The 15,848-nt window shown below is 45.8% G+C and overlaps 4 protein-coding genes across 4 annotated transcripts; 3 read left to right on the top strand and 1 right to left on the bottom strand.

Annotated features, from left to right (window-relative positions):
• Positions 1-6,371: 6,371 nt before the first annotated feature.
• Positions 6,372-6,786, top strand: LACBIDRAFT_312843 (uncharacterized protein; the record flags this gene model as incomplete). Its single annotated transcript, XM_001888448.1, has 1 exon — positions 6,372-6,786. Exon 1 carries the CDS (start codon positions 6,541-6,543, stop codon positions 6,784-6,786), a length of 246 nt encoding a protein of 81 aa, XP_001888483.1. The 5' UTR covers positions 6,372-6,540.
• A 4,140-nt stretch (positions 6,787-10,926) lies between these two features.
• Positions 10,927-11,517, bottom strand: LACBIDRAFT_333743 (uncharacterized protein; the record flags this gene model as incomplete). Its single annotated transcript, XM_001888396.1, has 3 exons — positions 10,927-11,019; positions 11,071-11,182; positions 11,246-11,517. 3 exons carry the CDS (start codon positions 11,515-11,517, stop codon positions 10,927-10,929), a joined length of 477 nt encoding a protein of 158 aa, XP_001888431.1.
• A 297-nt stretch (positions 11,518-11,814) lies between these two features.
• On the top strand, positions 11,815-12,101 carry LACBIDRAFT_312841 (uncharacterized protein; the record flags this gene model as incomplete). The annotated part of the gene is made up of 1 exon (XM_001888447.1): positions 11,815-12,101. The coding sequence occupies one exon, from the start codon at positions 11,815-11,817 to the stop codon at positions 11,989-11,991; it is 177 nt and encodes a 58-aa protein (XP_001888482.1). The 3' UTR covers positions 11,992-12,101.
• A 133-nt stretch (positions 12,102-12,234) lies between these two features.
• On the top strand, positions 12,235-14,732 carry LACBIDRAFT_333742 (uncharacterized protein; the record flags this gene model as incomplete). Its single annotated transcript, XM_001888446.1, has 7 exons — positions 12,235-12,255; positions 12,285-12,315; positions 12,511-12,759; positions 12,826-13,074; positions 13,137-13,446; positions 13,488-14,105; positions 14,438-14,732. The coding sequence occupies 7 exons, from the start codon at positions 12,235-12,237 to the stop codon at positions 14,730-14,732; spliced, it is 1,773 nt and encodes a 590-aa protein (XP_001888481.1).
• Positions 14,733-15,848: the final 1,116 nt, after the last annotated feature.

The following is a 15,848-nucleotide window of genomic DNA, read 5'->3' as shown; positions in this document are numbered from 1 at the left end:
ATTCAAGCAGAGGGCAATGTGTACATGTATAGCGAAAGATTGATGCCCACAAGACCAATGGCAGCATTCCTGATACACTGAATATTTTGATGAGGAAAAAAAAAACTGAATATATGTGCTTCGTAAAGGGTGTACCTGATTGAACATGCACAGAGCTTGACAGGTCATCTCACTGGAGTGAAGGAACTTAAAAACACGTTCATAATGATAAAGAAGGGGAGCGGGAGGGTCACCTCGTGACATTCAAAGCAATTGCACTGAATACCAGTATCTTGTGAGTATCAGTCAAGGGCCTAAACTTTCATTGTCAGTGAAAGCTATGGAATTGTTGTGAGTCCACGTACCTTGAAATTCCGTTACCCTTCCCATCACCGATAAACAATTTCCTTCACATCGAGGCAGAGGCCCAACATCATCATCTCCAAATACCCCCACCCCCGGCACCTCCTCGACATCACCTTCCTTTGTTGTAATTCAAAGGTCATGTTGCACTCTCCAATACTTACCATCCACCGCATGCTTGACATCTGTCATCAGGCAGCCAGGGTCTTCTGGCTGTGTTGTGTGCCACAGATGGGCTTTTGGAGTCGATGAGTTTGTTGGGGTTCTGGGGTCTGCCTCCTTCAAAATGTGTCGAGGTCAATGTCATCATGAGAGAGTCTGTGCTGGCTAGGCATATACCAGATCATGAAGACACTGCGCATCAGAGGAGGGGGAAGGAGCTGGGTGGGCCTGGGAGAGAGTTGGGAAAGTGTGAAAGAGGCTGCGTGGAAGGTTGACAAAAAAGTTCACATCCAAAAAATTCCAAATTCGGACATTTGACGTGTCGCATGATCGATGATGTCCCAAGGTGCCTTGAAGGTGCCTGAAAGTGATGCGAAAGCGATGTGAAAGTGAAAGTGTGTAAAGTGGAGGTTGTAATTCTACTGATGACAACAAAGAATCTGAACTCAACACTGGCTAAAGAAACAACAACCACGAATTGATCATGAATCACTGAGAGTGAGAATTTGTGTTCACGATAGATGTTACACAATCACTGTGATGCCAAATAGTACAAAATAAGTAATCATGCCACGGACTTAAAGTTTTGAATATTTTGGATAGATGTACCATGCCTTTCAAATTATCTTTTTCTGTACAGATGTACCACAATCAGAGACTATAAGTATTTTGGTATGGATGTACCATGTGCTTCAAATTTTGAGAACTTTAAATATTTTTGTACGGATGTAAGTACCATGCCTTTTATTCTGTTTTCGGGCCATTTATATGTTTTTATATTTCGATATAGATGTACAATGGCCTCCAAATGTTATGCTGCTGCACATATGTACCATATTCAAAATTTTCAAATACTTTTGTACGGATATACCATGAACTTGAATTTTTCCCACTTTAGTACGGACACACCATAATCAGAATATTTTGGTATGAATGTACCATTATTCACTTCAAAGATTGGTTGTGGTACAATTGTCGATTATATTGGTGTGGATGTACCATGAACACATTTTTCTGTGCAGACAGACAATAATTGATATTTCAGTACAAATGTACCACACCCTTTACATTTTATTTTTGCTGTGCAGATGTACTATAATCAGAAGTTTTAAACATTCAGTACAGATGTACATCTTTCAAAGTTTATTTCGTAGATTTCAAATTTGCTAGTGGATGTGTACCATTAGGTGAGTATCCTGGTACAAATGCACCAGACACTTTCATAAATTTAACTTATGGTACATTCATACAGCCAACCACAGATTCCAACATAGTGGTGCATGTGCACCATGACTATAAATTGAAGAATTTGTATTGAAGCACTAAATTTGTGTGTTACTGTACATATGCACTAACTACTTCACAAATTCTCCTCTATCTAGTATCTACTAATGGTACATATAAACAAAGAGAGATGAAATGTAACATACACACCATTACCCTGATACCCACCAGCAGGTATCAATTTAGACAGAGAACAGTATACAACTTTTTCCAGATCCTACATGCAACCTTTCTGCCATTTCCAATAGTCCTTCACCCTCATCACAATCTCAAATACTTTGAGAATGCCGGTTGGGACAACACCTGGATCAGGACTGCTGAATCCCTTGTATGTGATGAGTTTGACCGAACATACACATTCATGAAAATTGATGATGACGGCCTTGTACTGGTATGTTTTCTATTGTAATGTATAGACTCATACTTATATATATCAGGCCCCTGAGGCTGCCATCTCCAATTCCGATGAGAACATGTTTAACACTCTACCTGCATTAATGGCCTCTGATGAAACGGAGCTTTGCAATGAGCTCGCTGAATACCTCAACATCAAGACAGAAAATGTCAAAGATCCAATTCAGTGGTGGGCTGGGAAAAAAGCTGAATATCCTCACCTTCACCATATGGCGTTGGACTATTTAACAATCCCTGGTACATCTCATGAACTGACTTGATGGCATCTTCTAACAACTCAACTACTTTAGCTATGTCAGTCAATGTTGAGTGGGTTTTCAGTCAGGGACAGCTGTTGCTTTCCCATGTCTGCAGCTGCCTCTCTGTCCAGTCAACTTGTGCATTGATGTGCCTCAGGGGATGGAGTTTGCTGGGCTATGTCAAAGATTTCGATGTGAAGGCACTGTGTTGGCAGAGGTTCCAGCTGATGCTGCTGAGGAGGATCTCACAGCAGATTGGGATGCCATAGTTGACAACGATGATTAGTATAGTTACAGTTGTCTTTGTGTTCAATAGCTACTTGTACGCCAAAATGGTATCATTGTTTGACTTATGACCAAGAATAAGACACTCTGAGATTACTACTTAATTAAGATACCTACCCATGGAGCCAAACCTGTAAGACCTGCCAAACCTGCCAGAACCCGTACCCTTACCCACAGAAACCTGTACCTGTGGTTGAGGGTATGGGTTTCCAGGGGTAGGGGTACGGGTAAGGCCAAAAGTACCTGGGGGTTACCTGTGACAATGCCTAGAGAGGAGAGGTCCTCGTCATTCTTATCAGCAAGTCTAGATAACAGACATTAATGATACTGATGCAAAATAGAATAGAGAGAATATGAAAACATACAAATTACAAAATAATGGTGGAATAGAGAAGGGAGGGACTGTGGGGAAGCATTGATAGCAAAAAGAATGGAAGAAAACGAAGGGGAAGTGCATGGAGATGATGGAAACAACATGGGTGGTAGCACACTATTTTTAACCAGCTCAGCCAGCTCAGAGCCACCCTGGAGCCAAGAGAATCAGCCCAGCTTGTGAGCCAGAGCCACATTATTGGCTCAGGCACCTGAGCTGAGCCAGGGGCAAGCCAAGCTGGGCTGTGGCAACACTACCTACACCAAAGGATGATCAACAGGGATGTTGAATACACCATTTTCCATGTCGCGAATAATGCCTTGACATGTTTGGTGGTGAAAGTGGACATCTGACTGATCAGGGCGTCAGTGAGGGTACCGCAGGACAAAGATAACAGACTGCCGTCCCCAAATTTTGCTTGCTAAGCCCCAGGTAGCTGCACCAACCAAAAAACCGATATTAGCTGCAAGGGTGAGAAAGGGCCCATTAAGTGAAATTGTGCGACAACCAGGGCAAAGATCAAGCTAGTAACTAACTGCGTGAGCGGTTAATTTATAGATAAGTATGTGAATGAGAGGCCGTTGACTTACGGTCCACACACTATCACTATTTCACGAATTTATGAGATGAAGTAACATGAAAAAAAAACCAGAGGGGATTTGCGCAAAATAACCAAATCCTGCAATGTCAAATAAAATGACTGATCTTCATTGTATAATGCATCAACAACTCAAAAGAATTAAGCAACATACAGTGACTCACTATAAGTTTTGCACCACATAAAAAATACTATATCTTCCTCAACTTCTGGGGACTAGTTACCATATAAATATGATAATATACAAATATTCTATATACATCTTTGACATGAACATGAGGTCTGGATCTCATCCTCTGCTTCATGTAGGAAAAAGTGAAAAATGAGGTTTTGAGAGTTTTACCAATACTTCATATGAGGGTCTAGAAAAATGTGAAGAATTAAGTATTTGCTGACTCAAGTATACAGAACTTTGAATGATATCAATTGGATTAGCAGTTGTTGAGATGTAGGTGTAAGAAAAGGGCTTGTTTTGGGGTAGATGATGAAACAAGGCCCATTCTTACACCTATATCTCAACAACCACTACTCCAATTGAAATGATTCAAGGTTCTGGTATACTTGAGTAGGCTAGTACTATATATATTTCCAGCTCTCACATGAAGTATTTGTAAAACTGTCAAAACCTCATTTTTGATCTACCCAAAACAAGCCCCTTCCTTACACCTATATCTAAACAACCGTTACTCCAATTGAAATGATTCAAAGTTCTGATACTTGAGTATGGTAGTACTTAATTCTTCATATTTTTTCAGACTCTCATATGACATATTTATGGAGCTGTCAAAACCTCATTTTTTCACTTTTTTCTACATGAAGCAGAGAATGAGATCCAGACCTCATATTCATGTCAAAGATGTATATAGTATATTTGTATATTATCATATTTATATGGTAACTAGTCCCCAGAACTTGAGGAAGATAGAGTAATTTTCATGTGGTGCAAAACTTATAGTGAGTCACTGTACCTGGTATCTCCCCATCCCAATCTCTTCAATTGCCTGATCCAATATCTTTGTCTTTTCCTGGTATACTGGGTCTAATATCCCATCTTTGTAGAGACCCGGTCTTGGGTTTGTTTCAGGAGGCTTGTCGGTGGATTGAGACTTGCGCTTTTCAGCGGCAACATTCCCAGAATCGGAGGCGCTTGAAGAGTCCATAAAGGACAGGGCAAGGACATCTTGGCCTGAGGTGACTCAATAATAAAGTTGATCGCAACCAAACACCACCATCTTTTAGACGACGTCGTGCTCACCGTTCCCGCCACCGATCACCCACCCCTCCACGACGATGGCCTCACAACCACCCAAACTGATAATCGACGGATTCAGAGGGACTGCGCTGTCAGCTACGCTCCCAGAGCTTCATCTGTTCTTTGAGTCGTTTAGGAATTTGTATATGCAAGTGAGTTCTCTCTCCTCTTTCCCTATTGTGAAATAAAAGAAAAGAAAGGGAACTAACAAGGGATTTAGGCTATGGCATCAACTCACACAAAAGCTGTTCCAGTTCTTTGACGACCCACTTGCAAGGGCGTATAGGGTCGATGTGTTTGAGAGGTTTGTGAGGGATTTTGAAGGGAAGATTAATCAGTTGAAGTTGGTTGAGATGGGTGTGAAGGTTTCGAAGGATATTGATAGTATGTTCTTTCCTCCTCTTCCTCTCTTCACTTCCACAATACAAACTAAACTAACACTGCCACAGACCCTCAAGTCCACTTAACATTCCTAACATCCCTCCTCTCCCGCATCGACACATCAAAATTGCAAGAAGCCCACGTCCTACTGCTCACTACCATCACACATGCCAAGCTCCTCTACAGAGATGTTGAAGGCACGAAAACGGATATGGATGAAGCGTGGAAGATCCTTGATTCACTGGAGGGCGTGGAGAATGGTGTTAATGCGGCTTATCATGGTGTTGCAGCTGATTATTATAAGGTCTGTCTCTCACTCTCTTTCCCCCTGCGTTGCGTAGGGAAAAGCTGATGTGGATGTGGTTAAAAGGCAAAAGTGGAGTATGTGCCGTATTACAAGCACTCGCTTCTTTACCTTGCTTGTGTGGATCCGGAGAAAGATTTGTCCACTGAGGAAAGGCTGGGGAGGGCTCATGATTTGGGTATATCGGCTTTCCTTGGGGATACAATATATAATTTTAGTGAATTGGTATGTGTTTACTTTTTGAAAGGAAGAATGAAAGAGGTTGACGAGAATTTTAATTTTGATAGTTGATGCACCTCATTTTGGACGCATTGAATGGCACTCAGCATGAATGAATTAAGAAACTTTTGTTCACGTTTATATAATGAGGGGAATATTGGAAAGTTTGAGGCGCTTGCTCCGTTATTCTCTAAAAAGGTTCGTTCCAAATTTTTCAAGTACAATGTTCATCAGCTTGGACTGATCTCAGACGTTTACATTCAATCCTCCAAGAAAACTATGCCTTCCTCCAGCAGAAGATTTGTCTCATGGCACTTATTGAGTCAGTGTTCAAGAGGAACACAGATAATCGGACGATGAGTTTCCAAACTATCGCGGAGGAGACAAGGCTGCCTGTGGATGGGGTCAAGCATCTTGTCATGAAGGTGCTGAGGTAAGTGTTCCATTTTCAAGTGTCACGGCATCAATGTGTCAGTTAACGTTGGAAGGGGAACAGGGAAGAGAAGGAAGAGACGTACTTTCGATGATCTGGTGTAAATAGAAAATGAGCAAAACGATAAGGAGGAGGTTCTTGATATGATCTCCCCCCGTGAGCCAATTCCCGATAGGCGAAACAAGGGCGACGACAACTGCAAGGTCGAATTCATACCACACACGTGATCCAGGCAACATTGAGCTTGAGCTTGAATGCCTCATTTGCAGGGAGGGGCTTTGAAGCGCGGCCAGTTCCAACGTGTCGATCTTGGGGCACTGGCGTCGACCTGGGCTCGGGCTCGACTTCTCCTTCCCCTTCTCTCCAGTGGTGACCTCTTGAGGTGGCGTCTCATCCTCATCCTCTCATCACTCGACATCCGACTCTCATACTCCATTTCAGGGCTCCCATCTTCGCCCTCCTGTTCCTCTCCCCCGTCTTTCCCTCGGCAAGCTCAGTGAGTAATCTCAAACAAGATCTTGAGCTCAGCCGAAGTGAGCGTGTTCAAGCTGGAGAGGGAGGGCGCGAGGTCGAGCATGTGACTGTGCATTCTTCTGCAGAGGGAGGGTTGAGCTTGGGAGGACGTGGATTTGGCGGTGGTGGTAGTCATGATGGATGCATGCAAGTGGGAGGTCATGTGCTCCATCTATGATCTAAAGACGTTATTGATGGATGGATGGCACATGGTTTGCGTATAGGAGGCGTAAATATTAAAATAAGAAAGTTCAATGTTGCGCAAAAGACATCCCTGTCTGCCAAGTGCATGCATTTTATTTTGACTCACTCACAACCTCTGCCTAAGTTTCATGATTTCGGAGGCCCTGACACCCAACAACATCTGAAATCCAAGTACTCCCGAGTCCCAAAGCTCTCTCCAAACTAGGGAGTAAATATCCGGTGGCCAACGAGTAGGTTGCCAATCGCGACCACTTTGCCGGGTGGTCGAGAAAGCAGTAATGCGCAAGCGAGCCTGAGGCTGAGAATGGCGCTGAGGTATACACCAGCAAGGCAGGAAACGACTTTGACTTATATTGATGCCACTGAGGTCAGATGAATTATGATTAGTGGCAAAGGCAGTCAGTGGAAGGTACCAGTGATTTCATTTGTATTTCGTGAGTGGGCGATAATCGTCAACTGAACAATGCTTACCGGAAGAAGCTGACCCTGAAGAGGTTGTGAAATCAAAGCCCTAACATGTGATATCCAAGATACGCTTTGACCATTCTAATAGCATGAGCCAGCCACTGTCGACGAAATTCCAAGCAAACCTGAGGGAGGTCTAGTCCCAGAAAATATCTGAGTCATGCCAGGGTTCGACATGGCAGGAAATAATCCTGAACTTGGATAGAGAGCATGTTGAAACAATATCGCAACCTTGCAACAGTGGTGAAGCTTCAGAACACACCACAGCGTCTGCGAAGCCATACCAATGATTTCGTTCCAAAAATCCAGATAATTGGCCCAAGACTTCGACATATCAAGCCTGCTTGGAGTTCGGAGGGGGAGAACTGATGGAATTCTCTTTCCCGTTGGAGGCCGTCTCCATCAAAATGACTGGTTGTAACCAGACTATAACCCGGATCCAATGCCCAGTCCTTGTCCAAACCCACAATACGAAGGTTATTAAATCCTGACAGCTCCAAAGTAAGTTGAATAAAAGTACTTCGTTGTGACTAGGAGCTAGTCTAAGTGACCTGAGCATGAGACGAAGATTGCTGTACAATAGTCTCTAAATGATTCCAGGTCAAGTTGAGCGTTTATTTCTCTTGGGTGTTGATAACGAGAACACACTGGGAAGACGAGCATGGGTGTGCAGTAATCAAAAGTAAAGCCAGGTTCAATTTCGAAGACATGTTCGTTCCAAGACAGCTCTGCCAAATCAATTGCGGACGTGTAACAAGTCGGGAATTAGAACAGCCAGCCGCAGCACAATGGTAAAGCTTGCCTCTTGCCTTTTGAATCGGGGGTAGCAACACGTCATTCATTCGTGGACGAGGGCAGACCAAGTACTAACACTATGCAGGACCAGAAACTGTAAAAAGCAAAGAAAATCAGTAGGACTCAACAGCCTGTACAGAAAAAGGAAACACACAAAGCTCGGGACTCCTCCATGGCCCAGAACACCAAGGATCGAGGGCTGTTATTAAAGAATTAAAATCAGTGTGGCAGTGTCTCAAAGGAAAATTGAAGTCGAAATCGGAAAAGAGTTGTTCACTTTCTGCCTCAGACTCTAATCCCAAAATGGGAAGTTGCCTTATTTTTAGAAATGTGCCGCCCTCAGTGATTTCGTCGAAGTCCAGTAGCCCGACGCTAAGGTTTATTTGAATACAAGCCATTTTTTTGTTTCCCTGCAGCACTCAAGAAGTAGGAGGGACAATATCTTTAAGCAGGAATTATAATTGTAACTAATGTGTACATGATGTACTATCTTCAATAACAATATGAGGACCGTCGACGCCGCCCTGGACCGATGATCTAGATAAGTGTAGGATACACCTGTAGTTGACTATTCAACCGCCCCACCAAATCTTGACCTTCAATTCCAGTTCAGCCGTACCCCACGAGGCACTAAGCCCCCTCCTCGCCATTCTCTTCAATCTAAGCTTCCTCGCGACCCACCGCTCAAGGTGAGACGTCGCTCACACTGTACCATCCCTCTGAGTAGTTCCTTCTACTAGGTTGCATAGTAGCAAGGGGCTCGTGTTTCGATATCGATGGCAGCAGGTTGTTGTTGCGGCGGTTGTGTCACTTCCTTGTATTACTGTAGCATTTCATTCAATTCGACGGTCACGCGTCACGGTGCCCTTCAAATTGCTGAAATGTCACGGTGGTCACGCAGATTTTTGTAAGGTGTCGAAATCATCTGGCGCTCATGTGAAAAATGTCGAAAATTTTCGTGGCCTGCAGCACTAAGTGGTCGAAAATTTGCCCAAATTTTCGGCTTGTCACGGCGAATTTGTGTGGTTGTCGAAACCAAAATTTCGACAGGCCTGTCACGCGTCACGGGCCCTGTCGAATTGAACGAAATGCTACAGTATAGTCTGTAGCCGAAAGAATGCTTTGTTAGTAACAGTAATGGATAGAAAAGACAACGAGATACCTTTACGAGGGAGGTTGCATAGGTATGAAGCTGGCGAGGTCCTGTAAGTAGTCGTCATCGAGTCGGAACCTTGGAGGGTCGCGGCGAGCACGAAAATACATTTAAAATACGACGCCAAACATCGGTTTGTTTGGTCCCTTCCTAAAAATAGGCGGCTTCCCGTTTTGGGATTAAAGTTTGAGGCGGAATCTCAAAAGTGTCGGAAAAGTGCTCAGAAACAAACAACCTCAAATAGTCATGTTCTTGGCGCAATGCTAGTCGACAATCTGACTCGCTAGCGTTTGAATTCTCCCGCTTAAATAAACAAGTCCATCTTTTTGACTCTGGAGTGGCCAACTTCGGATCCGGAGAGTTTCAAACATTAGATCATGATGTTGTCATGATGCCTTCAAGTTGAGAACGACTGACGGTGCGCCCTCCCAAGCTTTATTTTTGTTTTTTCTCAACTTCCAGCATCACCTTCGTTTCTACAATGTCTTACGTAGCTAACTCTCGTATCACATTGCACTGGCACAGATGGAACATCGCTATCTCTCCAAATCAATAGCCATTCTTCCCATTCACAAAAACCCAAGTCTACCTCGTCTCCCCCAACCCATTTGACCCCACTCAAAACCTCCCATTCCAAGTAATTCGATCCCCAAACACTCAACGACCGTGTTTCGCTCCCTAAAACCACTACTCGCACCCGCTCATGTATGCTCGACGCAGAAACACTAGCGGCGCATTCCGACGACTCTATAGTCAAGAGCTTCTATACGAAGAAATGCGGAGCCTATCCTTTTAGGAGTGCATTACTACCGTCTCTTGAAAAAATCGTATGAATTCAAAGTGGACGCCCTCAAACGTGCAGAAAGCCTGCAAGGGATGCTGCTTCCGAAGGTTTATGGCACGGGAACCGTCATACCCCCGCAAAATACGGGCGCCTGTAGCCGAACCCACCCAATTTTAAACGTGAATAGTCGCTAGAGATCATGCATCCCTTGTTAGAAAATTCGCGGAACCAGTTTTTCCGCCACCTCAATTGTAGGCGACGCAAGCACATTGTGAGGTTGATTTTGGAATGAAATAACCCATCTCATACTGATTTCGGGTGTGCAAGGCTAAGGGACGGGAATGAGGACTGGGCAATAAACCGTCACTTTTTGGGGGATGAGATCTGAGAGGCGATTGAGAAGGGTTTCGTGGCTTATGCAAGAAAAAAATACTGAAGCCGTTCAACATGGCTTGCAGCGTTGGAAAGTGACACCGTGTACTACTACACATCATGGTGCTTTGCATTTCGCAATATTCATCCATCTACAACATTTAACTCGTCGAAGGCTAAAGCTAATCAAAAAAGAGGGCAGAACGCCCTGACCATGTAAAAAATGTAGAAGATGAATATAACTAAAATCTAGCAAGTACCAGAAGATCGAAAGCAGGAGGAAAGCGGGGACAACATGGCGACGAGAAGAGGTCAAGCGGGATAGTGATGAATAATGGAAAGTAAAGTGTGTATTCAGTTGGGCCTGTCACACCACAAATGATACTGATTCTTTAGAATTTTTGCGCGGTTGATCTGCGCATCATGTAAAATCGGGGAGACCAATGGCTGCGAAGAACATACTTCGAGGTCCCTTTCTAGGGCATCAACATTACGAACGCACTCATTGATCTTGAGTGAGAGGCCGTCGCAAACGGCCATTATCTCCTGAAAAATTCCGCCGGACGTCATGAGCGTTCTCTCGTAGAGCTCCAAGCTCATGTAGCGCATTCTAGAGAGCATATATTGTTGATAGCTAAGTATGTTACTTCATGATACAACATCAAGAACTCACCTCCCCATGTCCCTCACGAATTGATTAGTGAAACTTGCATTCGATTGACGCATAATTCCACTATCCACGGCATCCTGCAAATTTACCTCCAAAGATGAGAGTCGAAGTTGAAGTGTTTTTATGAGGATTCGTGGGCGGTAGGTCTGTAGATATATAAGAAAGCCGAAGAGGATGGCTCCAGCCCGCACTAGGTCTTGCGGGATGAGGGATAGAGTGATCATCCACGCCGCTGAGATGATTGCTTGATGGTACTCTTGGAGGGTTGAAAACATTTTTGGGAATGCGGGGGAAAGAAAGGTTGGACTCGGATTCTCTTTTTATTGCCGTGGAAGGACAACAACCTCAAACTCATCTGCAACCTCATGTCACTCACAACAAACTTGAACAAAGCTCACAATTCCCAACAGCCTTGAGTAAACAAGCGCAAAGTTAAATCATGATCCGACTCATGTTGGAGGCGACAGAAGGAGAGCGTCAGGGTAAGGAGTGTCTCCCCGTGCACACCTCCACCTCCTCACCATCAAACATCTCCCTCGCCATGCAGGATAAGCCAAGGATAAGCCCGCCCAATGTCAATGTCAGCCAAACAGACCATCAACCCCACCCGCCTAAAACTACCTGCCGATGTGGTTGCTTTGTCCCATACGCATGGTGCCAGAGTAACCAACATGACAGTCGTGGAAGGTGAAGACAGTGGGTTACATCAAAAGTCGGGGCGAAAGGCGGTGAGTGCGGTTGGCGTGTGAGAGATGAGGGAGAACGGCGTGCGTGAAGTTGGAGCGGGGACGGCGAGTCAGGTAGTCTGCGACCACATCAACCTCACGATGTGATATAACATATAATTGATTCTACACTACATAACCTGCTGCTAAGAACCCACCTGAACCCACGCATACCTGTCAAGTGGCGCGTCTTGGGCGCATCTTGACGCGCGGCACGTGCTGAATTCCGGACACCGGACACCAGACACCGGAAATTCCAATATCGAGATGTCCTCTCATGAGCTCCAGGTCAGATTGAACTAAGTTGGATTTCAAAGACAGGCTTAGGCGATCGGAGTTCACTGATCAGTACGTACAACCTGGTCCAGAACTCAAAGTTTGAGCTCGCGAGCCTACGAGCTTTTGAAAGAGTGTAGATATTTGGCCTTTCCAGAGTATGACACCTAGGGTTTGGAATGAAAGAAACCATGCCATCACGGTGTCAGATTATCTGTGCACATCTATTTCCCCTTCCCACCCAAACCAAACACGACCATCTTTTAGACGACGCGTCCCAGAACGAACAACCTCAAACAATTTTGCTCACTAGGCCTCGAGGCCCAAGCACCGCCCCGCAGACAAACACAATCTCGAAACTGGCTTGTGCAAACACCACCGCAAAACCCACCTCCTCCAAGCTCAGCCCTCTGAACAAACACTGGCACATACTCGACCGCGCGCCCTCCTTGAACTCGCTCGCTTCGGCAGAGCTTAAGATCTTGCCCGAGAGGAAAAGACGGGGAGGAACAGGATGTGAGCCTCGAGAGTCGGACGTCGAGTAATGATGAAGAGGAGGATGAGGATAAGACGCCGCCTCAGGCCTCAGGAGTCTACTTCCAAAGTCACTGGTCCAGGGCGCTGCTGCTGCCCAACTTCAAAGCTCCCCGCAAATGGGGCGTCCAAGCGCAAGCTCGGTGTCGCCTGGCTCACGCGCGTGGTATGAATTCGACCTTGCAGTTGTCGTCGCCCTCGTGTCGCCTATTGGAAATTGGCTCACGGGGGGAGATCACATCAAGAACCTCCTTCTCATCATTTTGCTCATTTTCTATTTACACCAGATTATCGAAAGTACGTCCGTCCCTTTCCTTCCCCTTCTCCCTAAACGTAACTGACGCACGCCTCTTATAAAGTCCACTGGGACCTGTATCAAAAATCCCGTCTACGCCGTCGTTCCCCCTCCCTTCCTCCCCTCCCAGACTCCACGGAACCGCCCTCCTACAGGACATACGCAGCATCCGATCTGCGCTCATTCGAACTCTCCTTACTCTTCCTAACCTTCCTCTCCCCCTTCCTCGGCGCCCTCTGCTGCTTGCTGCGCTACGCAACAGCCGCCGTCTCAGGCCCCCAATCCGTCTCATGGTTCAGCATGGGCCTTTTTCGTATTAGCCACGGCACCTCGTCGAGAGGATCCGCACTCGTACGGCGGGACTGCACGATTTGGTGCATTACCCTACACCGCACTCGTCCTCCGCCGTTCACAGTGATCTGGAGAAAAGGGTGCTTGAGCTAGAGAGGAAATTGGGAAAGATGGGGAAGAGGGTTGGAGGGGTTGTCGATGAGGTACATGAGTATGTGGACGAAGCTGTTGATGGGGTATGGCATTCGTTGAAGAAGCAGGAGAGGAGGTGGGAGAAGTGGGAGGGGAGGGTTAGGGAGGTTGAGGAGAAGGTCAACAAGTCCCCCTCGGCCCCGGAGCGAGGCAGGCTCAGTTTGGATGGGGCGTATGCGCATTCGTTGCTTGCTTATGTGCTGCCGCAGTGGCTTTTGGATTTTGAGGCGCCGTATTATACGACGGGGCTGTACTATGGTCCTTCTTTGTACTCCCCCACCACCACATCCACAATCGCATCGAGGCACCACCACCACCATCATCAGCACTATCAGCACCCCTCCTTCCCTTCGTCTCCGTCGACCCTGCTGGAGACTATCGTCGAGGAAGACGATTCAACGACGGCTGTGAATGGGAAGTGTCAAGAGAAAGAGAGGTATCGGTGCCCTTTCTTGGCGCGCCCGATGTGGATTACGTCGAGCATTATTATGCGGGTTGGATATCTTTTGATGGCGCCATTGAGGGCGGTTGTTAGGATGGTTTTGAGGCGGTATTGAGGCGCTGTCGGTCGCGGTTGTGTTGGAACCCGCCGTTATTGCCCCCTTGCCCACACACGCACTTGCATCCCCGATCTTTCCGGGCTGTTACTTGATTCAAATGCCGTCGTCAGTCCGTTTCGGCCCTCTCACTCTCTCTCGCCCTTTCCTCAAAGTCGTCGCCCATCGCCTCTTTGCGCGTATTCATAGCCCGCTCCAAGTATATCCCGTCCTTTCTCCTTGGGCAAGAATGAGAACAAGATGACTTCAAACACGTATATCCAACCCCACGACTTTCGCACCAAGTACTCGCTGACCCCGTTCATGTCTTATCATTATATTCCAGTCAAACGTTTCTTTCTCTACCCAGCCAGAATGTTGCTCCCCACTCGCTCTTTGCTACCCAACCCGTCCCGAAGAACAGGTTCTTGGTAGCGATTCCAGATAACCGATCCCAGAAAACCGATCCCCGCCAATCCGTCCTAGCTGCTACCATTCCCGGAGAATCGGTCCCCGTTATTGTTTCCTGCTACCCTGTTACCTCTCCAAACAACCGCGCTTTGCTATCGCTCTTTTCTCCTACCACCTTGCTACCACTACCTTTCCCCCTGCACCCTGATACCGTCTCCCCTTCTTGCTGATATCGTCTTCCCTGCTTGCTGATATCCAGATTGATCGTACGCTCGTCCTTGATAATCCTGCCTCCATCCATTCCGCGCCCTGCATACCTGTCCCATTCATTTTCTGCAAACTGTATTCCGTACCCCGCGGGTATCAGTGATTCCGCACCCCGTATCACAGTTTGCACAGTCATTCCGAACTCCACACGCTCCCCGCATGCCCTGCACCCTGTTTCTGTACTTAATTGCCACCGTTATTGTACGCATACACGCACATCAGTTCTTTGTCTGCCTTTTTCTTCTTCTGCTGTTCCTTGAACTTCCTTACTCTTCCTTTCTTTGTATACACTGTTGTATTCCATATCGGTTTTGAAAATTTTCGTTTCGGCGTCAGTTCAAGCTTCAAGGACTTGCACGAGAAACATTGCCCAACATTACCGATCAGGATATCTTGAGAAAGTGCGACACTTTTTCTTTCCGGGAGCATCCTGATTATATTCAATTTTTTTCTGGTGGGGAAAGGCATGGGATTTTTAAACATCCGGGCCAAGAAATTTGTTTTGCCTTTTCTTAGCTGGTAAAGGGCGAACAAAAGCTGAAATATTTAAAAGATTTTCCTGTTTGTGATATCGTAGTAAAAGTTAAACAGTTGAGTAAGATTAAGAGAAAAGCCGAAGGAAAGGGATTCTTTGTTTTCGCATGCCATGGAAAATTGATACATGCTGTGAAAAGGGGCGGGAAAGAATGAAATTTCTGAGAAAGGACTCTTTGTTCGGATCTGTTCAACTATTCCGAGTGGGAACATTCAAATTTTTCCATTCACTTTCCTCTTTGTGGAAAGGGTAAAATGCAATTACAACAAAGAGTATTACCCTACATATTTATTAACCTGCCCCCGCAATATTCCAGCCCGGAAAAGGTGTCGCACTTGCTCTGGCTATCCCAGTTTGGGATCTTGCGCTATGTTTCTCGTGTTGTGGTGGACAAAATATAGCGCTCTCTCGTACAACTCCGTGTCACCCCCACACCCCGCGCATCAGGCTTAATTCCACATCTGAGTAAACTTCCTTGTAACTTTTAAATTTTATCCCTCACTGTTAATGATTTATTAGGAAAGGAAAGTACCACGCAGCCTTG

The sequence above is a fragment of the Laccaria bicolor genome, genomic scaffold (genome assembly GCF_000143565.1).
Source record: "Laccaria bicolor S238N-H82 LACBIscaffold_55 genomic scaffold, whole genome shotgun sequence".
In the NCBI taxonomy this organism is placed as follows: Eukaryota; Fungi; Basidiomycota; class Agaricomycetes; order Agaricales; family Hydnangiaceae; genus Laccaria; species Laccaria bicolor.
Note: the sequence above shows the minus strand (reverse complement) of the source record. Positions and strands in the feature narration are given on the sequence as shown.